At 38.4% G+C, this 24077-nt stretch overlaps 2 protein-coding genes across 6 annotated transcripts in view; one reads left to right on the forward strand and one right to left on the reverse strand.

Annotated features, from left to right (window-relative positions):
- The first annotated feature begins 221 nt into the window (after positions 1 to 221).
- On the forward strand, positions 222 to 7507 carry ATP4B (ATPase H+/K+ transporting subunit beta). The gene is made up of 7 exons (XM_059839631.1): positions 222 to 493; positions 1903 to 2031; positions 3210 to 3323; positions 4141 to 4340; positions 5649 to 5705; positions 6235 to 6330; positions 6476 to 7507. The coding sequence occupies exons 1-7, from the start codon at positions 382 to 384 to the stop codon at positions 6632 to 6634; spliced, it is 867 nt and encodes a 288-aa protein (XP_059695614.1). The 5' UTR covers positions 222 to 381; the 3' UTR covers positions 6635 to 7507.
- An 8432-nt stretch (positions 7508 to 15939) lies between these two features.
- Positions 15940 to 24077, reverse strand: part of TFDP1 (transcription factor Dp-1) — a 37699-nt gene continuing 29561 nt past the window's right edge. For all 5 annotated transcript variants that reach the window (XM_059839633.1, XM_059839636.1, XM_059839632.1 and 2 more), the window contains exons 8-12: positions 22338 to 22406; positions 20877 to 21028; positions 20149 to 20315; positions 19502 to 19583; positions 15940 to 17277 (exon numbers count right to left, since the gene is read on the reverse strand). In XM_059839633.1, coding sequence (XP_059695616.1) covers positions 17130 to 17277; positions 19502 to 19583; positions 20149 to 20315; positions 20877 to 21028; positions 22338 to 22406 — 618 coding nt within the window. In that variant the 3' untranslated portion in view covers positions 15940 to 17129. The remainder of the gene's footprint in view (positions 17278 to 19501; positions 19584 to 20148; positions 20316 to 20876; positions 21029 to 22337; positions 22407 to 24077) is intronic.

Below are 24077 nucleotides of genomic sequence, written 5' to 3' on the forward strand. Positions count from 1 at the left end.
AAAAAGGAAAAAAACAAACCAAGAGAGAAACAAGTTCTCCATTGCTTTATCTGTTCTGATAACAGCTATCACACAGGGTCTATCGCAAACCCTTCGGGCACTTGGCAAAATGCGTAACTCTGCTGACCTGCTAAGGCACTCAAGAGAAAGGAGAAGGGCATTTGATAGGAACAAACTTTCCCTTGCCAGCGCTATCAACACCCTTTATAAAGGCTGATAGTGGTGAGCAGGAGCTTTCATTGGTACAGGAAGCAATCTCGGTCACCTTCAGTGGAAAAGAAGGTATAAAACCCAAAGTCTTTTTCTTGGTCGACTGTCTGGGCACTGCTTGAATTTCTTAGTTTCCACAAAGGACCCATTTTTGGGAACTTTTCTGAGAAAATGGCAACTTTAAATGAGAAGAAGACCTGCAGCGAACGTATGGCAGATTTCCGTCGTTTTGTCTGGAATCCAGAAACAAAGCTCTTCATGGGAAGGACCTTAATTAACTGGGGTAGGTTTTCACGTGCAAGATTCTTCTCTTCCTTCTGGTATGCCTAAAAACTGTGGTGGGAGGATGTCATCCTAATGGGTGGGACACAATGTAAATGTGTTGAAGCCAGCAGTTCTCATATGTGCTTCTAAGCCACTTTGTGGGCAGCTCTGTGAGCTGGATCAAGTAGATCAAAACATTAATCCATGTAGTTCCTGAAAATATATGACTTCAAAGTGGTTTTGAACCAAATACTTCAAAAGGAGAAAAATTAACACATTAACAGGAAACTTATTAGTAGGTAGGGGTGATGGTTACAGGGTGATTTTGACATTGTTAATGAAAAGGGGGTTCAAGTACATGGAGAAATTTGCTTAATTGTTGAGTTTGTCCAATTCCATGGAAACAAGTTCTGTTCTGCTGAAATTCCTTTCTGAATTATTGTCTGCTCAGTAGGTCTTGCTTCTTATCACTGCATGCTAGTATGTATTTCATACCAGCAGGTATTTGATACCAGCATGTATTTTATACTAGGAAATGCTTCAGCTGAGCCTCCCTTCCCACAGCCAAACTTGTGCCTACCATGCTGATCCGTATTATGATCTACACTCTGGGAAGGGTGGCCAGGACCATTGTAAGGAAGATCCACACTCTTCCCACAGACTGTAGGAGTAGCTGCGAGCTTCCAGATGAGTTTTTTCCTGCCTGTGCATGTAGTTTATTGGCTATTCCTAAAACCAGATGATGCAACTGGAATGTGAGCCTTTCCAGTTGGTAGAGAAGAAGGTGCTACAAGGCACCTATGATTAAAAGTAGCAGTTTCTAATAGCACCCCTCCAAAACAACCACTGGCTGCTCGTACAGCACCAGCCATGTGTAAGACATTTTATGCATGTACAGACAGAAACACAACATTAAGCTTATATTATCTCACAGCAGAATAAAGTAGCAAGAGGGCACATTTTGCTGTTGGTGATTTCAGCTCTATAAGGCAGTGAAATGATACGGGTCTAAAACCAACATGCCTGAAGTATTGTCATCTGTCATCCAAATGACACAAGGAGCAACTTGGGTTTGTCAAAGAAACACCTCATCATCTGTGTTGCTAAGTCCACATGTAATAAGTAGATAAATGGTCTTGATATGTGAAATTGCTTCAAGATGCCACATAACCTTTAAGCTTTAAATAATTTGAGCTCAGCACCAACTCCTTCAAAAATCCTTGTAGAACTATAAAATTTTTTTCTAGAAGAGTATTTTTTGAGTGTAGAGAAAACACTCCAAAGCACCTATCCCTTTACAGGGAGCACTTTCCTGGAGACAAGGGTGGAAAGGAGACAGCAGCTGCTGCCAGGATCATCCTGGCTGCAGGGAGAGCACTGCATGGCCTTGCTCAAAATTTGAAATTCTGCTCTTATTCTCTTCCACAGTGTGGATCAGCCTCTACTACCTGGCTTTCTACGTGGTGATGTCGGGACTGTTTGCACTCTCCATTTATTGCTTAATGAGGACCATTAATCCCTACGAGCCGGATTACCAAGACCAGCTGAAATCCCCAGGTACTGCCAGGGTCCCATGGCAGCTGTGCAGGGCTGGGCTGGGCTGAGAGGCACTGGCAGAGCCCAGGGCTGAGGGGAGACCAACGTGGAATACATCAGGTCAATTCTGCCCAGACAATCCCTGCAAAGTTTAACCACTGCCTGAAAACACTTTCAGGCTTTAAAAGAAAATCTGGCACATTTATTTCCATATTAATACATGGATATACTTCTATATCCATATATTTATGAATATATAATATGAAAAATGAATAGACTAGATATATATATATTCATTTATTTCATCTTGCTATTGGGATGATCAGTGCCTGCCTGTAGCAGGTCACCTTCTCTCCCCAAGGGCAGGGGTCAGTCCCTGGGGAAGTCCTAGGTTCTACTCCAAGCCCCCAAGCACCACAGAGGGCTTTGGGATGCTCAGCAAGATGTAGAGGTGATGGGGTGGGCAGCCTGGGGTGGGTATTTCCACACTTGCCACCACCATGGAAAGTCCCTGGGAGAGCAGGAATATTTTGCCAGCAGGATGTGCTGTGCCAGTAGTCAAGAAAGTAAAAATAAAATGAAGATGTGGGATTAGGAATTCAGATTTGTGGGACATGAAAAGAGATATGGGAGATGATCAGAGACTATCAGCGCACACTGCTAAAACTTCACACCCCAAATGCTTGTTTCCACAATGGGAGGGAAAAAAACCAGCCCTAAGAACTATTCTGTCAGATGCTTATGTGTTTTGAAGTTTCCACTCCCGTATTTAGCAAGTTTGGTGTTTGCTGGGAAAATAATTCCTGCGACATATAATGTGTGGCTTTTTCAAAAGCTGTTTCTCATGCTGCTGTATGACCTGTTTCTTTAAGCCAAGGTGACTGTTATTGCTAACAAGTCCTGGGGAAATCCAGTGCAATTGCTGGAATGATTTTACAAGCTGTTCTTGTAACAGCATGGATATATGTGAAAAGAAAATAATTCAGCAGCAGCAACAGCACAGGCTTTAGGGTTTTGCTTGAACAACTCATGGCTGAGGTGGTTTCTGAACATGGTTAAACCCTCCCCAAAAAGGCTGGAGGATCTTATACCCTTAAAATGAATCTTGATGCAGCATAATTGCTACTGTCAATTAAAATAAACAAATCTGTGCCTGGCACCTCTCCTCTGCTTTGTCTTCCCCTTTCCTCCCTGTGAAGGTGTAACCTTACGGCCGGATGTTTATGGGGACAGAGGACTAAAAATCTATTACAACGTGTCGGACAACAAAACCTGGGAAGGTTTAGTGACAACTCTTCACAATTTTCTGACAGGTAAAAATGAAGTTTCTTGCATAACACTGAAGAAAGGTGCTGCCTTATCTCCAGTACTGGGTCAGAGGACCTTAAGTCAGTACTTCCATTTTACATTTGTCCTTCTCAAATCACAGATTTTGAGTGGAAAGTGCATCTTCTGAAAGGGATGAGCAAATCACCCCATGAATCTATAAATCAAATGTATGTACACATCTATGAAAATCCAGGCTCTGCTTTAGGGCTTTTACTTCGTTTAATCCTAAACAGCCTTAATAAAATAGACCAATAGGAAGTCTGAAAGAAGAGGGAGGACAAAAGGTCTTCAAAATTAGTCTCAGCTAAATTAATCTAATTAATTTGTCTATGACTACAAACATCAAAGTGCCATAATATATCTCATAAAGCATGGTGTCTTCAGGGAATACAGTCAAAGTAGGTTATGTGCTCTATTTGCCTGTTCATGTCTTAGCATGTTTATATTCCTATTGAGCCTTAATATTGTAATTCTTCATGTTTCTCACACACATTTTGAGAAAAATTGTATTTGAAATTACTTTATATGGCGCTATCAACACAAGCTGCCAGACTTAACTCAATTTGATCTCTTTTATTTTGCTTTGCTTGGATATTCAAAAACAAAAAAAAAAAAAAGAACCACAACCAAACTAAATCATACTCCTAAACAGTTTAAACTTTCCTTGTTCCATCTACTCCCAGCTTCACTTGAAGTACAATCTCCCATGACAGAATCTCCAGCCTGATGATGTGATGTATAATTTGCACATGAAAACTTCAGAGGGGATTTTTTTTCTTCTTTCTTCCTTCACTTATTCAGCATATACACCAGCTGCTCAGCATCTGAACATCAACTGCACCAATAATACCTACTTCATCCAGGACACCTTTGATGGCCCAAATAAAACAAAACTATCCTGCAAATTCACCTCAGACATGCTTCAAAACTGCTCCGGCATCACAGATCCAACTTTTGGATATCCAGAAGGAAAACCCTGTTTTATTATAAAAATGAACAGGGTAAGTACAAGTTCAAGGTGCTGAGCAGAAAAAATTAAGAGTAGCTTGAGTCCCAGCTGGGGAGCTGCTGTGTCTCTGCTGCCATGGGTTCTAGACTCTGCTTTCTACTGGGAACCAAAAATCACACGCTGTTCCCTGCCAGACCACTAGAGTTACCTGGGAAATCCTCAGACTTTTCCACCATTCCTACAAAAGTAAAATAGGACTCTGGTCTCTGAACTGAGCTTAGATTAGGTAAAGTTTAGTTTAGTTTAGTTGGTGCCTCTGCAGGGCTCTCATCCCACAAACTAGCACCAGAAAAGTTTCCTCCTGCAATACCTCAGCCCTGCACCTTCAGCTGAGGCACCAGGATGTGACAGTAACTGATGTGGTTTCAGAGAGGTGATATCTTATTTCTCCAGGCGGCAAAGAAAATCTTCAGAAGAACCTATAAAACCAAAATTCAAACCTGGTGGATATTTTTCTCAGGGAAAACCACCAACATGTTTTTTGGAGAGGAATAAGGGGAATTTTCAATGCTTTAATTTTTTTCAGGATGTAAACAAAGGCATAAGCACTTTATATTTCTTTTTGTTTAGAATTCTGAGCCTTCTGATTCAGTTTTGGTAGAAACTGAAGAGTTCAAGTTCCCCTCCAGTTTCTGATAAACAAAACCACTGTATTTTTTGTTTGGCTTGCACCAATTTAGGTATTTCCAAAAATCTGTGCAAGCCCTAACCAAGAGGGGAGCTGTGCCCCTGACTCTGGCTGGTGAAACAGGCATTTTCCAGAAGTGCCTTCTTTAGCAAGACTGGGTGCCATCCCCAGCAGGGAAAAGATGTGGATAGTGACCAGGGAGCTTCACCTCCTTTCACTTTTGCCTCCACAGGATGCAACCCCACTAGTTTTGTAGCATCAAACCAGCCCAAGGGTTTTTCTGCCAAAGCGAAGGTTTTCTAAGACAGATGAGACCAAAAGCGTGGATATTCAGCTTGTCCTTAACTGCCACACAATTTCTGCTTTAAGAGACCCCTGGCTGCAAGGGCAGGTGGTGTGGGTGGGTAATGAGCTGGACTCAGAGGATGTGCAGCGCTACTTGCTCTGACCAGGCCAGATTGTATCAGCAGTGCTCATCCCAGGTAATGCCAAGTCCTGCTGCCTAAATATCCAGCCACAACAGTTTCTCACCTACATAAATGAGATTATTTGTTGGAGAGAGTCTTACACAGGAACATATTAAACATCAATTGAAGCTCAGCTCTCAAATAATTGATTGCCCAGTTTTCTCAAAACAATTCCCAAAATGACCAAACGTGTTTTCTTTTTCAGATTATCAAGTTTTACCCCGGCAATGGCACTGCACCAAGGGTGAACTGCTCATATGTGGTAAGGCTATGAGGGCTGGGTCCCACACATTTCAAACACTGCAGCTTTGAGAGCAAGCAAATGCAGTGGTGACCAGAAAAAACCCCTTGCAGCTCTGAATATCACATCCCAATTACTTGGAATATTCTCAGTTCTGCGCCAGTTCTTGCACCAGCTGACATGTTAAGGAAAAAACCTCCAAGTTAGCTTTATTTTAAATCACCTGAAAACGTGCATTTTCGGGCTGCAGAGAACATTTGCTGCTTGCTCTCAGCTCCCCTAGTGATGGTCGCAGCTCAGCGCAGCTCCCTCAGGCTCCCAGCAGCTCCAGCTCACTGAATTCCCACCTGCTATCAGAGGACATTTGCCTGCTTTTCTTGGCAATAGTAACAGCGGGAGATTCCCACTTGTATTAGAAAAATAAGACTGGTGCTGCTAACGGCCTGCTGAACTTGAGCTTTAGCACACGCTTAGCAGCCCTGACACACTTGCCTGGGGCTGGCCGATGATTTCCTCAGCACAGAGCTTCCTCCTCTCTCGTTTCACACAGGGTGAGGAGGAGTCTCGCCCTCTGGACGTGGACTACTACCCTGTGAATGGCACCTTCAACCTGCATTACTTCCCCTACTATGGGAAAAAGGCCCAGGTGGGTGCTTCTGCACTTTTCTTTACGTCAGGTGAAACATATGGAGCATCTTTGCAATCCTATGAGAACTGGAGAGGCTATTTTCAAACTGGTGGTGTAAAATTTAAGTATTTTATTTTAAACTGTTTTTTATTTCTCCTCCTAGCCCAGCTACAGCAATCCCTTGGTAGCTGTGAAATTTCTCAACATTACGAGGAATGTAGAATTTAAAATAGTGTGCAAAATCATTGGAGCTGGAATTACCTTCAATGTTCATGATCCGTATGAAGGCAAAGTGGAATTTAAACTGAAAATAGAAGACTGAGCAGCAACAGAGACACTTCTGGAAAATGTATGAACAGTAAACTTAACTACTATCACATTCATCGATATTTATTTTCTCACTATGGTTCCCATATAAATTACAGTGCAAGGAGACATTTTATACTGCAAGACGGCCAGCAGAGCTAAAAATCAAGATCCTCCTCCCAGTGTGTAAAGACAAAGATTATCTCAATGTACATAGTTTAATATTCATGGCTACAGGATGCTGCTGCCTTCATGCAAATAATTGTACAAAATAAGTTTCCCCCACAGGGTGCAGCTGTGCCTTCAAAGAACATAAGTATAGATTCAACCAACCATTTTCAATCACTTTTCAAACCATAATAAATAATTGATGTACGATACTAAATCTTGGTTATTGAGCAATTAGATAGCTTGAAAAAGAAAATCAATACTTGGAAAAACTAGGAAGTAATTAAATTTTCAATCTCTCCTGTATAGGATGCATAAAACAGTATTAAATTCATCTGTATCCCAATGCATTGGCTTTTTTCACTAGTCAGCTGAGACGGATTTTTTTAGTTGACAAATCAAAGACTGCAAAAGAAGTGAACTTGAAATCTGTCCTCTAGCTCACAGATTTCACTGTACCACTGACCTCTATGTATATAACCTAATAAAAATGACTGGTAAGACTGTAACATTCAGTTACACCCAGGAAACTCTTCATTTAACTAGAGGCTGTCATTTGTGGGGTTTTTGTTTGTTTGGTGTTTTGTTGTTTAGCATTTGTTGTTTTTGTGAAGGTTTTATTTGTTTTATCCAGTAGAATAGCCCCGTATTGTAATGATAAATTTTGGCTTACTTGGAGTAATCTGGAAGATGCTGAAATAACACTAAATCTTTAACTGAATCTAAACTTTGAGAAGTCTGACTGTATCACATATAATACAGAGAGACAGCATTGTTGTGTCTGTATAGTTAGGTTTATGTCACCTGAGGTCCAGGATGCTCCAGCCAGAAAATAAATACTGCACACACACAAAAAAAAAGAAAAAAAAAAGCCAACCAAAACCTTCAAGAGCAGAAATCATTTTACACTTTCACTGCCTAAACATTTCAGAAAGCAAGAAGATGTAACAGATCATCTCCTGTACCACAGCACCATTCAGCCAGCCAGCTTGTAGACAGAATCCAGTTGGAGGGGAATATTTCATCTCCAAAGCCACAAATTATATTTGAGCCTTTCTTAGAAAAAATCTGTATTTCAAAAACAGTAAGAAAATGCTTCCTCATATAAAAACTTTTTTTTCCCCTGGCCTTTCCTGTTTCAATTTTTACAGTGCAGCTTTGCCTTTCTTCTGAGAGGCAATGAAAATCAATTTTGTATCCTTTCTGGAACACAGGTCACCCCCTGTGCATCCTTCCAAAATGACATGGAAAACAATAAAATACTTTTGATAACAAAATAGTAAGCCATATTCAAGATTGGTTAAATGTTGTCTACAAACAGAACATTTAAATATTTCCAAGAAAACCAAGAACTCTTCCCCTGATGCTCTAACAAGGGCAGACTCTCTGCCTGGCTGTGTTTAGTACCTACAGCTTGCACTGAGTTGGTGAATGAAGTGGCACAAGCTCACAGTCCAGTCAGCCCTACAGCCACAGCACAGGAATATGCTGAACAAATTCCCTATGGATTGTGTGCCTGCCAAGCTACAGCTTCAGAACAACAGTCTAGACCAGCTTCACAGGAAGTCCTGTGATGGGATAAACAGAGAAAGGGAAGTGTTCCTGTGCTGACCAAATGATGATGCATTCTGACATCAAAAAAAGATCCATCCAATCTGGTTCCCTAAGTACAAAGATTGCCACCCTGAAGTTAAACACTTCTTGAACTTCCAGCCATCTGAGATTATTCCCTTTCTTTATTGAAATTGGAAATGAAACAACAAAGAGCAAGGCTTGTGGCTAGTGTAGCTGAAGTAGGAAAGTGTAGTTAATATTAGCCTGCCCAAACCCCAAATGCAAGCACACTTAAATAGCAGAATGCCCACCATGCAAACACTTTGTAATACTAATTACTGCAGGCACAGCCCAACACCAGGTACAAGCATGTCATCTAGTGAGCACAGCTGCACTTTAGGCACACAAATGACAGAAGTTACGAGATACAGACCAAAATAAGCACATGGGAAGGAAAACAGGCAGGGCATCCTGCCCAAGGCACAAGAAGCATGACTGGCAAAAGCTAAACAAGCTAAAAAGCAGCTGAATCCAGGTGAAGGAGGCCAAGAAGCAGGAAACACCAGCAATGAGAGGGAAGAAATTAAGAGAGGAAATTAATTTCCTCTTTCTAAGAGCCCTCCAGCCTCATCACCTTCACCCAGAGACAGAGAGGACCTCGGCCACCAGTGCCAGCTGTACAGCAGCAGCTGCAAGTTACAGTGCAGTCACAGTTAATTCAGTGTTAGAGACTGAGAAGTGTTACAGTCTAACAGTTGTATATACACAGCAATAATTATTGATATGCAGGAGCTAACATTAGTACAAAGTGTGTTAAGGAATTAATTTAAAAGCTTTGTTTTCAAATTTGAAACTGGACACTTTAATCAGTTTTTTGAGCACTTTCATTGCAAGAGTTCAACTCCCTGAGAGATACACATGCATTCAAAAACATATATAAATAGATACATATGGAGATCTAGGTATATGCAGATATACACACAGATTATACATGAATTCAGCTGCAATAGTAGCAGTATTTGATTAGACCAAATATAAACAGGGAAAAAGCCTCATCAGGCTACATGGGAAACTGAAGCAGCAGATTTAAGAATGAATTGCAAGCAAATGCAAATTCCTGAGTTTAGTTAGATGCAGATCAGCTAGGATGGGGATGGGTGGTTAGTCCATGCCCCTGGAGCAGTGGAGGGGCCAGGAAGGCAGAGACCACATCACATAGTGGCTCTCAGTGCCGTTTTTTTCCTACCAACTGTGCAACAGCGAGGTTAGCCAGGAGAAAAGTCATGAGGAAGGCAAAATAGGCCATGAAACCAATACATTAACACCATGAATTTTTATATCCAATAAGTTTTAGCTTCCAGACTTATCTGCTCAAGGTGTTAAATAAAACTCTCAAAGATCAGGGTGAACAGAAACACAGCAGTTGCTTTGAGATGCACCTTCCACACCACCTTCTTCTAAAAATTCATGGCAGTAGCAAATTATTGAAGTGTAAAATACTAATGTCTGTTATTAAAATAATGAGTGGAGAAAAACACTGAATACAAGCACCTTGATGCTTAAGGGACTTTGTGCTATGGCTATGAAACTACAGCAAGTTCAAAGCCTCCTCTACCTTTCAGAACTAGATATTAATAACTGAGTCTTTGCTTAATGGTCTCATATGATGTCATTGCTATTGCACTTGGGAATTCCTCCCACCATTTCACAGAGCTGTTTTTAATCTCTTACCTGTAATAAAAGTCAAGCAGAAATTGATTCTGCACCAAAGAAAGCTGTCTAACCATGTGCTACTTTCAGTAATTGGATGTAAAGTAACAGCTGCATCAATAATGCTTGCAGGAAGCATTTTCTGCTGTGCACCTAAACTCCCTTCACAAGCTGCATTTCTTTCAGGCACAAAAGCTCAAGCCTCAACAAGATTATTTTGTTTCAAGTAAAATACATATGTGCATGAAGGAAAAAGTGCCCTTTTCTTCAATTTGATTAGAAAGACTTTTCTCAAGGGAGAGGAAGACTTTTCACTTTTCTTCCAATGTTTTTTTACCAGAGCAATAAAAATGGATGCACCAAACTTCTCAATATTTTAAGAGCATAAATTGGGCTGAAAATTCCTTTTTTAGGATCCTGCTACACCTCTGAGAAAGAACTGAATTTTGGAGACACACCTGGCATAACACCATTTGTTAATGGATAGTGTGGGAATGTGACCATTACAATAAAAATATGTTCCAGCAGTTTATTACTATCATCAACTAGGCAGCTCATTTTAATTACTCTGATTAAAAATTCCAGGTTTTAAGTATTTTGTCACTTTTCCCCAGATATTTATGAGCCTGTTGAAATGGTATCTTTTGTGTGACCTGACACAAATCCACTAATTTCTGCATTTCCCCCCTTTTTATTAAACAAGCCAAAATAAGACTTCCTTAAACGTCATAGTAATAGATCTTTACCTTAGGAATCAAATAATTTGGGGAAGGGCTTTTTTCCTGAGTATTTCCTGATTTTTCCAACATCCTTATGAAATGATGATGCTAACAAGCATGCAGCTGCTCACTGCTGGTCTCACTGAAAGCATCTGGATGTAACACCATTTTCCAATCCATTATTAGTTTTATTATATTAGTTTTACCTACATATCCAAATTCAGATTAGCTAGTTCCTTACCAAAGAGTGTAGGACACATATGGAGTTATAACCTACCTTGATGCCCCTGGATCATTTTTAGGATCATACATTTCCAGCATAGTCTTTCCTCCTCTAAGTGTACCTTGAATTCTTTCTTCACAAGATGTGGAGTTTAACCACAAAATTTTTGGACATGACCTGCTTGCCAAACAATTCACATTAATCTCTCCTCTTCATTGTTTACTTCTTTTCTAACCAAAAATACTTCAGACTATTTTTAAATTTTCTTCTGGGTTGTTGAAGAAATTGTTAAACAGGAGTAAATCTTACTTGCTGCAGCTGTTCAGTCAGTGATAATGTACAAAAATGATTCAGCAGTAAATAGTTCATAACCCCTTAACATACAATCTGGAGATATTGTAAAATGTATTTAAAATCAGAATGCAATGAAATTAAAAAGGTTTAAATATGCTGAAACATAGCCATTGTTTCCTTAATCAGCTAAACATTTGCAGTCTCCTCCCATATTCATCTGATATGGCCTATTCTGTACTTTGTAATTAACAATCTTCCATGCTTCTAATTTTCTTCTAGCTGTTTCTTTTAACAGTTTTTCTAATACAAGATTCAGGGCTGATCTCAAGCTGTCTGGACCACACACATTTGGACAGGACTTCCTCACATCTTTGACACTTTTTACTTTTTCACACTTCAAAAACTGGCACTCTAGCCTTATTTTAGTTTGTAAGAACTATTCCAAGGTTCATTAGAAATCAGCATCAGAAGTTGCCCAACTTTAACTACTGGAGCTGCCTGTTTTAAGAGTATGTGCTTAATGTTCTGCTTTATTTTTAAGAAATTCTCTCAAGTCTACATGAATAACGAACAGGAATCTGCCTGAAGTCTGCAACCTTGCTGTCTTTTTCACATGCTACAGTGCAGATGCACTGACCAGGTAGGGCTGATGAAACTGCACTATTTATAGCAATGTACCATGATGTGTACACAGCAACCTGATAAAAGGAAATCAAAATTTTCAGCCTAAGTTTGGCTCTCAACATGTTGAAAACATCCAAAAATTTAACAAAAGGTCATGGCAGAACAAGGAAAAGCACTTGTAATGGTATTACACAGGTGACTTTCAATTAACACCAGCCTCTCTTCTTTATTCTCTTCCACATCATAACGTTCTGCCTTTACCACAGCTGAGCTGTGCATCAGTAATCATCACAATTTTCTCCAGCTGTTGTTTCACAAAGTGCTGACATTCACTGAGTGTGAGGACAGCAGGTCCCAACTGAGTGAGGCAGATGGTGCCAGGTGAGAACCATCACCACACCAGACAGGAATTTCCAGTGTAACCAAACGCTTGAAGTCAGAAACACCCATGCATTGCTGCTTGTTGCCCTTCCTCATTCTTCTCTCAGCATGTCTTAGAAACCTCATCTTGAAGCAGTCTTCACTTCTACCTGCACATTTAACCACCTTTTCCATCAGTTTGGCACCTTCTGACAGCTTCTGAAGATGAGCTGAGCTTCCATTAATTTTCTGACAAGTCTGGCAAGCCAGATGACCCATTTGCTAGTCTGTTCCCAACACTGACATTTTCTAACATGTTTTTTCTTTTCTTTCCCTCTCTGTTATAGGATCCACTAGGTAATTTAAGCTGGAAGGCATCTCAGGTTGTCCTCTGTCCAATCTCTGTTCAAAGCATGCTCAGCCATGAGGTCAGACTCTACCTTGCTTAGGGCTTTTCTCCTGTCTGGTCTTGAAAACCCTAAGGATCGAGTCAGCACAACCTCTCTGGGCAGCCTGTTCCACAGCTTGACCATCCCAAGTTGTTCCTCATATTCAGCTGGAAACTCTCCCATTTCAGCTCGTGTGTGTTTTCTGTCCATGCTGTCCTCCCACACCCCTGTGCACTGGCTCCACCTTTGCAAAAACTTTCCTGCAGCACTGCAAGGCTGCCATTAGGTCTCCCAAGGCTGCCTCTTCTCCAGGCTGAACAAGCTGCTCTCCCTCACCCTCTCCTCATACAGAAGCTGCCCCAGCCCACCGAATATTTTGGTAACCTACCAGAATCCATGGGAGCTCAAGGGCAAACCAAAGATCAGGAGAAACCCTGGAAAAACCTTAAATCCTAAATTTAGAAAGTAACGACTTTCTAAAGGAAAAGGCTGCTCTCAATGTGCTGGCTCATCTTTGCTTTTCTTGGTAAATGAATAACAATTAAGGCTTCAACAATAAAGTAACCTCATGTGTCTGGAAATACACAGGGCTGAGAAGTGGTGACAAGCTGTTAACTCAATGTAGTTGTAAAGACAAATGGCCTACTACACTTCTCATAGGCAGACAAGAGAAAGGAAATCCCTACAGTAAACAATTATCTATCTGGGAAAAACTGGATATGCAGTCCTTTGCATTGGTGATCATTCCAGTAGTGTTACATCATGTTGCTTGGTTTTGGTTTTTTGTTTTTGGTTTTTTGGTTTTTTTTTTAACTTTTGCCCTTTCTACATTAAAGCAGCATCCAATTTCCAGATTTCTCATTCATATGAAGATTTTACAACCTATGTATGCACTGATTAAGGAAAGAGGAGATTTGTGACAGTACATCCTTTCATTAAATATTCATCCTTTAATTCAAATAAATAAATGGACATCTGTCAAGGGTCAGTACTCTATCAGCTACATTTACGGGTTTTTTCCTCTGCAACAGCTGTCACCTTTCATTGAAGGAAGGTTCAAGTAAAAAACCAAAACCCATCAGTTTCTGAAGTCATAACTGCTTCTCTTTGGTTAAGACAAATTCCTATGGGAAAAGAAAGGCAGATTATTTGTGAAACAGTTCAAGAAATCCTTAACTTGTTACACACACCAAAACAGACAGTCTTTCACAGCTCAGGAACACTTCAGAAAGCACAAAAGATGCACACTCCTCCCAGGACCTATCTGCAGGACCATTTCAGAGGCATAAATACACACTTTGCAACTCTTCCTCTTTTCTTCTTCACATCACAAAAAAGTGCTGTCTAAGTAAAGGAATTAAAAGCACATTCCTTTCCTGCCACGGTTTACCCCAAACTGAGCCCTTATAACAATTCTCATTCCCTTTACCATCAGTTAATCTTTCTTAAACCAAACTCTAGTTTTTATCTCCTTACAGTATTTTCTCCCAGAGATTTCCTCAACAATTTCCTGTTATGTTCTGCTCTTGCTCTTAATCTTCATTTTCCATCTGTACATGTACACTTTTTTCAGAGATTAGAACCATACAGTTTAAAGTTATCTTTCACTTTGCAGTTCCTTTCATGCTATGCCTGACATGATTAAATACTTACACTCTCTACCTCTCTTTTTCTAAAATAAGGTTCTACCACTACTCCTTTTTGTAGTCATTGACTAGTCTTCTTTTGTTTTCTCATTCTTCCAACTTACACCTTCTTCTCTTATTATGTTCCTCTGCAAAGCCCCTGCTATAATCTGTTCTTTCTTTACTCTTCCCTGCATGTACTTCTTCACATTTCCTTTCCTCATCTCAACCTGGCCCCTCACCACTGGTCTCTTTTGTCTTTCTTTTTTTCTCTCCTCTTTCACCTGAACACTGTAACCAAGTGACTGCTCCAAATCAAGCAACTATTTTAAAAGTCTATAGACTTTCTCTCTTTATTGATTGCTGCCTTTACTAGAAAGCTCTCCCAAAACAAAGGTTCTACAGAATTGTAGAACTGTTTAGAAGAAAATCTTTAAGATCATCAAGTTCAACCAGAAATAAAATAAAAAATAATTTTCCCAAATGCACTCCAACTTTTAAATTATCAAATTCCATTTCAGATTCATCACCAAGCAAAAGAAATAAAAGAGAAAAGTAACATCTTAAAAATGTATGTTTTGTCACATTTTCACTCCCAGCATGACCTTATCTTATCTGAGGACTATTCCACCAATAAGAACCAAAAGAAAACTGTCAGATTCTTTCAGCCTTCTTTCCCTAACATCCCTCTACTCACCCTTTGCAGGTAAATCTTGCATCATGCACTAGAGAATGCAAGGGAAAACTGGAATAATTGAAATTCCTCTGCAAACTGAACTGCCTTTGAACATCGAAGACAATTTGAATCAACTGTATCATCCACAACAAGAACCCTGTGTTTAGCATTAGCACTGCTGAAAATTGCCTCTTCACTGAGAAGCAAAACATCCAATTAGCCTCCTCTCCCCCAGATTTTTCCCCAGTCCCACAAAGTAATTTGTTTCATTCACTCATGTTACAAGGCCTGATACAGTTTGAAAAACTCCAGTGTGTATCAGCTGTTCTATGTTAACAACACATATCCCCACACAGATGTGTTTATGCATAATCCCTTCAAGAAAAAAAACCCATGTAACGCACTCCACATTTACCACAGGCTCCAAGTGCATCCAGGAGCCCCTACCACAGTCAGCACAGTAATTAATACTTTGCAGGGACTCTCTGGACTTTGTGGAAGTATCAAATCCTGACTGTGACAGCAGCCTGCAGTGACTGAGCCAGCTCAGTACGCTCTTGCAGGTGAGAGCAGAAGATGTGATCTGACAAAATGGTTTAAAAAGGAAGCAAATGAAAAGTAGATTAAAACCTTTTTGGGAGGACATAGGAATATATGACAAAGTTAGGACTGGAATATGGGATGAAAAGTTAGGACATCAGGCATGGGATTCTAAACAGAAGCTAGATGGGAGTACTAAGATCAACCTGTCATGCTGAGGAGCAACCTGGATGAAAGAAGGAGGTGTGAAAGAAGAGAATATACCGGGTAAGTGATTGCCTTTTGCATCATAAGTTATCATGAGCTCTAAGGGCAAATTACTAAATCAAAGCAAAAACTTTGGGCCCTCTGTAGCACAGATGCAGCATCCCAAGACTAGGTCTTGTGACGAGAAGTGAAATGTTCTAAAATAATCCTAGAATTAGAAAAACCACAGAGCTTGTTAAAAATGCCCATGCGCGTTTTATTAATAAAAACTAACAGTGCCAAGGTTAAACAAGTCAAACAATTATAGTCTCTTTATATTTCATAAAATATTACAGAAAAGTTTATTTGTGTTTCAATAAAAAGACTACTGTCTTAGAATAGGCAGCTGACAGTATTTGTGCAGTTAATTGTTTGTGAATAAATTTAAAAAGACTACCACCTGCCCTGAAATTCCTTTTATAAAAATGAACTATTAAAAATGATTGACAAATTTTGAGTTAAAAAACTTAAAACATTCTCTATATTTAATTTCAACTTTATAATAGATTACAGGAAGATGCTTATGAAACAAATACAAACATTTGTTTCAGTACATGTCTTTATATGATAGACTTATAAGTATGTAAACAACTATATAATAAAAAGTTTCCAAAGACTGCCTGTAAGAAATCAGGCAAATTTTACCATAAGCAATAAATCATTCCAAACCTTCAAGACATTTTATATAGCTGCACCAACTGGCAGTAAACATTTGCCAAAAACTTTGTAATTCTTATGTCCCAACATACAGTGAAAAGTATATAAACTTGATGAAATCATAATGTTAGATATAATTTAAGGGAAAATAAGTTCACAACAACATTCCTGGAATTTAACATGTAAAAAAGTAGGACGTATCTTTCTTGTTTGGTTCTTTGGACACTGCATGATTAACAAAAAAAACTACTACATTAGCTCACTATCCCTCAAAAAGTGGCATAATCAAAATACACTCCAAATAAATTGCCATTCAGTGTATTCATTTTCCACAGAAGGATAGTATTTTATTTCTCAATGATGTGTCTACATTTTCTTTAGCAAACTTTGAAAGAACATTTGGGGCAAAATTCTTTTTCCTTCAAGTAAAAAAGAAATCCCAAACAAAAAACAACCAACAAACCAAAAACCCCTAAAACAAGAGTAAATAAAGGCTCTGCATTAACACACTGGTATCAAAAACACACATCCACACCACATTTAAAAATATCCTACATAAAACAATCCTTGTTTGCTTATCAGAGGTGCAATTTCTAAACTCAGAACTGCTTACCAATATTCTCCTTGGGGGATGGGGCAAAGTAATTTGAGACACTTCTCCCTAGAACAATTTATTCCTGAAGCCTGCTGAATTTTAACAAAAAAATAGTCTACAAGCAAAGGGCATCAGTCGTCATCATCATTTTCATTAAAATCATCGTCATCATCATCGTCATCCCCAACATAAGAAACTGGTGTTTCAACTCTGGAGCCACTATACTGAGATCCATTGGAACTTGTAGCCAACATTCCATCTCCACCATTGGAAAAGTCACTGGGAAGGAAAAAAAAAAAAAAAAAAATCCAGTTGCCATTACTTCATGATTTCTCCCATACCTAGTCCATTCCTTTAATGAATCTGCCACTGCCACTTTATAAACTGTTTTTAGCGTATGACCAAGCTGTCTCCAAAAAGATGAAACAGTCTCAAGTAATTTTGAAGTGGTTCTTATTAGGTTTCTTCCTTTAGTTTTTAATATAAAGATTAAACTTCCTCACAGGCACTTTATAAATGTGTTTTTCAGGTTTCTTCTAAAGTACATTTAGTGTTAAGGCTACAAAGCTAAGCTCTTTAGTATTTCTGTGTAGCACCGAACACTTGTAAGTGAATCATGTCTTTCAGAGTCACTAATCTCGATTCAAAGACCTGGAAAACTGAGGAATTAATAGCTTTTCCTTAACTCCTTGATACTTCATAGCAAACTGTCATTTACTCTATTTTTAATTCGAAACTGTTTTCTTCTCATTGCGCATTATTTTGTTTTAATGGAGCCAGAAAATTCCTGCCTCCATTATTAATTGCTACTCTGCCAATCTATTTAATTGTTGACTTTCTGAATAGTTTAGTAAACTATTAAACTTAGCCACAAATTCACGACAAAATGGAGCTTTTTTTTAAATTTGCAAAAAATATCTCCCTTGTAAGTATCAAAGGTACAAAAGTATCTCCCTTGAAAGACATTCATCATTTAAAAACTGCTTTCAAAAATATGTTTGCTAGTAATTTTTTAAATTACTGATTTTTTGCTACTATTTTTTTTAATTAGCTGATCCAGCTAATGCACACATTCAATCACGCACGCTTGTTGCTGAGCGGAGCCAATTTAATGGTCTATCACCACAAAGAATGAAACTGCCAGGGTACAACCTATAAGGTCACAGGAAAAACATACCCAGTAAAACACTTTCATGCATTTCTGCTGTTCTGCACACTTATTCAGCAGCAAGATACTAAAATATCTGTCTAGCTGTAGTCAGATGACCTACAACAGGTCTGCCATAATCTGCTAAAGCAGTTTCAAAAGCAAAGAAAACAAAACAAGACAAAGAGATTATTCTTGTGCTTTTGCAAACTTTGAAAGTACAAACCCAAAATCCTCTCTTTTTGATAAAAACAACTGGATTTCATAACCTGAGTATCCTAGTAAGTAAGGCAAAGAAACTGGGATGCAGGTATTGGTAGCAGCATCTTCAGACTTCTGCAAACTTTCTTCAGAGACCTTGTTAAATAAATGTACAGCCTTTATTTGCCTTGGCAGCACAACTTGTCTTGCCATGAATGTTCATTGCTATTGCCATGAATATTCAAATATATCCTATAATTAAATATAATTTGTCACTGCCCTTTTCCAAACTCCTAAGAAATGGAAATGTTAGAAGTTCTTGTATTCTCACCAAGATAATGAACTCCAGTCAGCCTCTGGTTCTCTATGGCTAACAGTGGCCTATTCAAATTTCAAAGTCTTAAAAACACATGGTGCTCTTTTTCACTACCCTGTGCTCATTACCACAGAGGGAAACTTACTGAAAACAGAGATTTTAGGTACTGTTCAGCATCTCTAAAGATATTTTGGCAGAATTCTCGCTCAAGCTTCAGTTCCCTTGCACAAAACATGCAGAACTTAATTCAAGCATTTGTTACGAATGTCAAGCATTTCAATGATCATAGAATCAATTAGGTTAGAAAAGACCTCAGAGATCACAGAATCCAACTGCTGAATATTTGACTAATTTTACAACCTTGTGGAGCTCATAGAAGGACGTATTTTTGATTAATACAGTAATAAGAAACTAGTGAGTAACAAAGTTGAATACTAGTTATGGTTTATCAGGCTACCAGCTTCTGTGATTGCTGTTTAAAACCCAAAGGTCAAAATCTTAGTTAGACACTAAATGATCAAGGAGTAATCTTTCCAATACTTATCATTAGAGAAGTATCTCTTTTCTTGTCACAAACTCTAAACTAGAAAAAAAACCCCAAACAAACAAACAAACAACACATTCAAGAATAACACCACTCAAACACCTTTCCACTATACAGGAAAGGATTTCCTTAGTGACACTGCTAAAAACCACCACAGAAACGATGTCTGAGAATAAACTTAAAACACATATCCACAGCACATTTAATCAAAACAGAACTTGTTTCGTGAGGCATTTAATATCCAATTTCTTTGATGACCACAGATTTTAAAAACTAACTGAAAACTTCATCTCACCTGGCTGAAAATCTTGTGCCGTTTGATGCAGAACCTGACGAAGATGTGACATATACACTGCTGATTGATCCCTGAGCCATTTCTGTAAAACAAACAACAGGCTTTTCAGGAATCCTTCCAAACACACCCATCTAATTCAGTGGAAATGCTTCATCCTTTAAAGTCCAGAAAAGGAGTCTAGCAGCCCAAACAACAAAACATATTTATGTACTATATCCAAAACAGCATAATTTTAAAAAAGTCTCGTGCCAGAAACAATAAAATTTCAAAATACATTTTAAAAATCCATTTGTTTTGAGGTGAGCAAGACAGATGATTTCAGTATTCATCATATGCTTGCACTTTACTACCTTTTGCCTTTGCAAGTGAATCAAGCATAAATACTGTTCTCTTAAAAGAATTACACACTGCAAAGATCTACTTGTGTGGCTTGATGCAAAATGTTTTGCAAAGAGCAACACTCACTCTTTATGAATCACTATGTTATTTGCTCCCTAAGATACACTAAAAAGCAGACAAATTTCAGAACTTGACAGAAATCTTTACCACAAATCAGTCGAAATTATCTGATCTAAGGTATTTTCAGGTGTTTTCTTAGATCCTAAATTAAGGAGGGAAAAAAATCAACTCTTTCTGGAGTAACTAACCTGTCACATATGGTTCAAGAGCTTTAGGAACCAAACTCCTTGCAATTTTTAGGTCCTCTGCTGAACAGCTTCCAGATTCTAGCCCACAAGCCATTCCCATTCGTTTTAGTACTTCTATATCATCATGAATTTCAAAAGTATTGTCAAAATTAAATAGATATTCAAACCTGGAGAGGAAAAAATGTCTCAATTAACTTCAACAACTTTAACTACCTTTTTCCATTTTCAGATATTGCAGCATTTCAAAAGCTTTACACACAGTGGTAAGTGTGCTAGTGACACATCACATTAAGCAATCGAATTTTTCAAGGTTTATGTATTTGCTCATGACTGCTTACATTCAGTTTTTATTTAGCTGATGAAAAATACAGCTTTTGAAGCAAAAGTGGAGAACAGCAGTCCTGAACGCAAAATCCATTTTCAATTCCTCTGGCTGCATTCCATGGTGTTAAAGACAAAGGAAAACACTGCTTGGTTAAGTATGACATAAAACGTCAAGAGAGACGCCTAGTATCTCTAGATAGCAAGTCTTAAACAAGTTATTAAATGTGAATCAATTAGTCTATTTGTTAGAAGAGTATATAAAACAGCTGTCTGAAGTGCATGTTCTCAATATACAAAAGGCACAAGTAAAGTAAGTTTGTATTTAATCTTGAACAAATCTACATGAACATTTACACTAACTCAGAGCTCTACCAAAGGCCAAATGGCAAACTTTGTTAGCTTACTTGTCATTTGAAATACTGCAGTCGATCACTGTCTTCTTGCTGGTGTTCACAATGATAAAAGGCAAATGGATGACAGAATTGGAAGGGGGAGGTCGGTTTGCCTGCTGCTCTGCGTGACGGTTTCGCTGGACCAGGTTCTTAAAGGCAATTTGCTAGAAAAAGCAACAGTGATATCAAAGCATGAATGAAGCTTTTAGGATCATGTTAACAAAACTCCTAAGGATTCCAGCAATGGTTGCAGCAAGTAAATGCAGAAAAGGACAGAGCGTTTAGCATATTTCTGCATGTTAAGATGCAAGAATAGTCACAGATCACAGTAGGAAAAAAGGCAATGCAGTAAAACTTTACAGAGGGAAAAAAAAAGCATATTCTACTAACTACACCAGCACAGCTCCTTGGACAGATCCCTGGCAGAATGGAGAGAGAAGAATGATTGGAAAAATCAATTTTCCCACAGCATCCTATCTCCTCTCCATTTACACCTCCCTACTAGCTGCTGCACTCCAAAAAATGTTAATACTGAAATTAATTATATGCAAAAAAAGTTAATGTTTGGGATTTTAATATCTGGCATTAGGTTTCTGAATTACCCATTTAAGATTAGTGACTTTAACATCTTACCAAAATTGCTTTTTACAATCAAATGTTCCTATTTTAAAAACTACCAATTTGAATAATTAAGAACCATAGAAACTCAAGTTATAAATCATACAGTAAGCCACTGAATAAAGAAAAATATTTTTCTGGTCACAAAATCGAATTAAATAAACAATAATTAAGACCAAAATCCAAGGCCAACACAGAGACTGATAACAATCAGGCAGCTGTCCCACATCTGTCTGTACTTTCATTCTGCAGATTCTCATTCCTACTGTGCAGGCAACATAGCTACCCAGGAATACATTTCTGTGGACCAGCAGCACAGTGACTTGGGAAATAGACTACTGCTTCCCCAAGTGTAGTAAGGGAAATCTGGGAAGGAGTTCAGCCACTGTTTCACAGTGGTCCAGCCACTTCCACACCAGTGGCAGCAAGTCTCCAGCAAGGCACAATGCAGAGCACTATGACAGACAACTTCTAAAATCACATAATTTTATCTATGGATGCTAACACAGAACAAAAATTCCAGATGCCTGTATCTAGTTCAGTTCCTGAACTGAACTGGAAAATTCAGAGGGTATGGTATGAAATACTTCTCCTATCAACATAAACCCTGTTTAAACATACTTGAAACTCCAAATAAATTCATCATAGCTGATCGAAGGTTGATGGCATTCCCCAACAGCAATGGCCAGCAGCATGGTCACAGCTAAACTACAATGTTAAATAAAGCTGCATACACCTTATCCTGAAATTCACCTCTAGTCTTCCTAGAAGTTCCCATCCCTCACACTGGGATAAAACAAGAGGAATACAGATATAAGTTACCTTGCCCTATAGACAAGAGTACCTTGACTGTACCTGTAGAATGAGTTCTTGTAGCTGAGACTGTTTTTGCTTTATTCTTTCAATTCTTCTCTGTTTCTCCACCTTAAGATAGATAAAAAGCACTGGTCAGTTTGTTGGTTTTAAGTAGCATTTTATGCCAACATTTTCTCCCTTTAAAATCATTTCAATACCAGAGCAGTGGAGGTAAGAAATATAGCAATCAATCATTAGGTTCTACACATAATTTAGAGACTTAACTATCAAGACACATCAGTACTACCCATGGAAAGTAACAAAAAGCAGAATTAGAACCCTGAGGAATAAAATACAACAACCTGTGAAGAAGATAAAAACATCTTTGCAAACAGAAGTTATGCCTCAAAGGGTTACTGGAATTCTCTCAAAGAGGCAAAGATAGACAAGAATAATCTATTTGACATAGAGCTTATTGATATTGGAGGTATTGGAGAAGATCATCAAAGATGGTTAAAGACAAGAAGCTGCTATGGAGCCCAAGGTTAAGACCTCACAGTACTTAATATGTACTAAATAATAACAAAAGAGGTAAGAGACTAAAAGCTAAGAAATACACAGCTTTCTTAGTGGAAGCAGACTCCCATGGGGATTAAACTGACAGACTGTTCCTCTAACAACAGACATCAGATTAAGGTGACAAGGTGACAGAATCTGCTGGCAATGCTGGGTTATCTGGCATAGTAAAGAGAGAGTTTGTCATAAAGCAAACTCAAAGCGTCCTACATAATTTTGTGATTACATCACTTAAATTATTTCTGGTAAATATAGTGTGGTATGTGTGAGAAAACAATCTAATCCATGCATACTTCAGAAATAAAATGACATGCAGTAAAGATCTAAAATTGCAGTATCTGCAAAATCCATCAGCTCACTATACCGTAACAGCCAAAAATTCAAATTATTAGGCAAGAAACAGAGTACCAAACAGGAATTATCACTACATTACTCTGTGAAACAGAATGTTTACATCTTGAATTCTGGTGTTCTCATGGTTCTATTTCAAGACAAACATACGAAAGAGCAGTCAGGATTACCAGTGATATGAAACATACTTTACACAAGAGAATAATGAATAAGTTAGGACTGTACTGAAATGAGAAGGAAATAATGGGGGAGAAAATGAGAGATCCCTATAAAACAATGAACAGGAGAGAGAAAGTGAATAAGGAATGAATAGGTCATTAACACTTCCAATTAAAAAAAAATATTCAGCAGATATCAACATATCCAGATGTTCAAAACCAAACACAAGGTACTTCATAAGAAGCTTCTCATGCACCTGAAACTCACTGCCACAAAATTAATTTTAAAAATAAAATGAAAAATCAATTATCGGTATTAAACAAAAATTAGAATTATCCCTTTGTAGATAAGGTTCTCAAACACTTCTGTTCCACTTTCCCCCTAACCTTGGCACCTTCTTGCTAATTTTTTTTGTCCTGCTGAAGGAGTTTAGACATATTAAGAATAAATACAATGTCTAATTCCATTCCAATGAAGTGAATTTACTTCAGTAAACCTCAGTAACTTTATTATTCTGCAAATCTCAGGACAGTAAAAAATCCTGTCAGAACTTATGACTCTCTTTCAGTATAAAGCATTTCACTTCCTTCCCGTGACATGCAATAAGAAAGTCTGACATACTCACTTGAGAGAATTGTCACAAAAAGCTAAGACCTGCAGCAATGGAGATCCCTATATGTACTGACATACATGCAACATCTATCATCACAGATC

This window comes from Haemorhous mexicanus, chromosome 2, assembly GCF_027477595.1.
Source record: "Haemorhous mexicanus isolate bHaeMex1 chromosome 2, bHaeMex1.pri, whole genome shotgun sequence".
Lineage (NCBI taxonomy): Eukaryota > Metazoa > Chordata > Aves > Passeriformes > Fringillidae > Haemorhous > Haemorhous mexicanus.

Bases quoted from the DNA above. Each gene is read 5' to 3' on its own strand.
- ATP4B (XM_059839631.1), top strand. From the start codon at position 382: ATGGCAACTTTAAATGAGAAGAAGACCTGCAGCGAACGTATGGCAGAT. The intron at 3,324-4,140 runs GTAAAAATGAAG...TCACTTATTCAG, and splicing joins TCTTCACAATTTTCTGACAG to CATATACACCAGCTGCTCAG. The intron at 4,341-5,648 runs GTAAGTACAAGT...TTTCTTTTTCAG, and splicing joins TTATTATAAAAATGAACAGG to ATTATCAAGTTTTACCCCGG.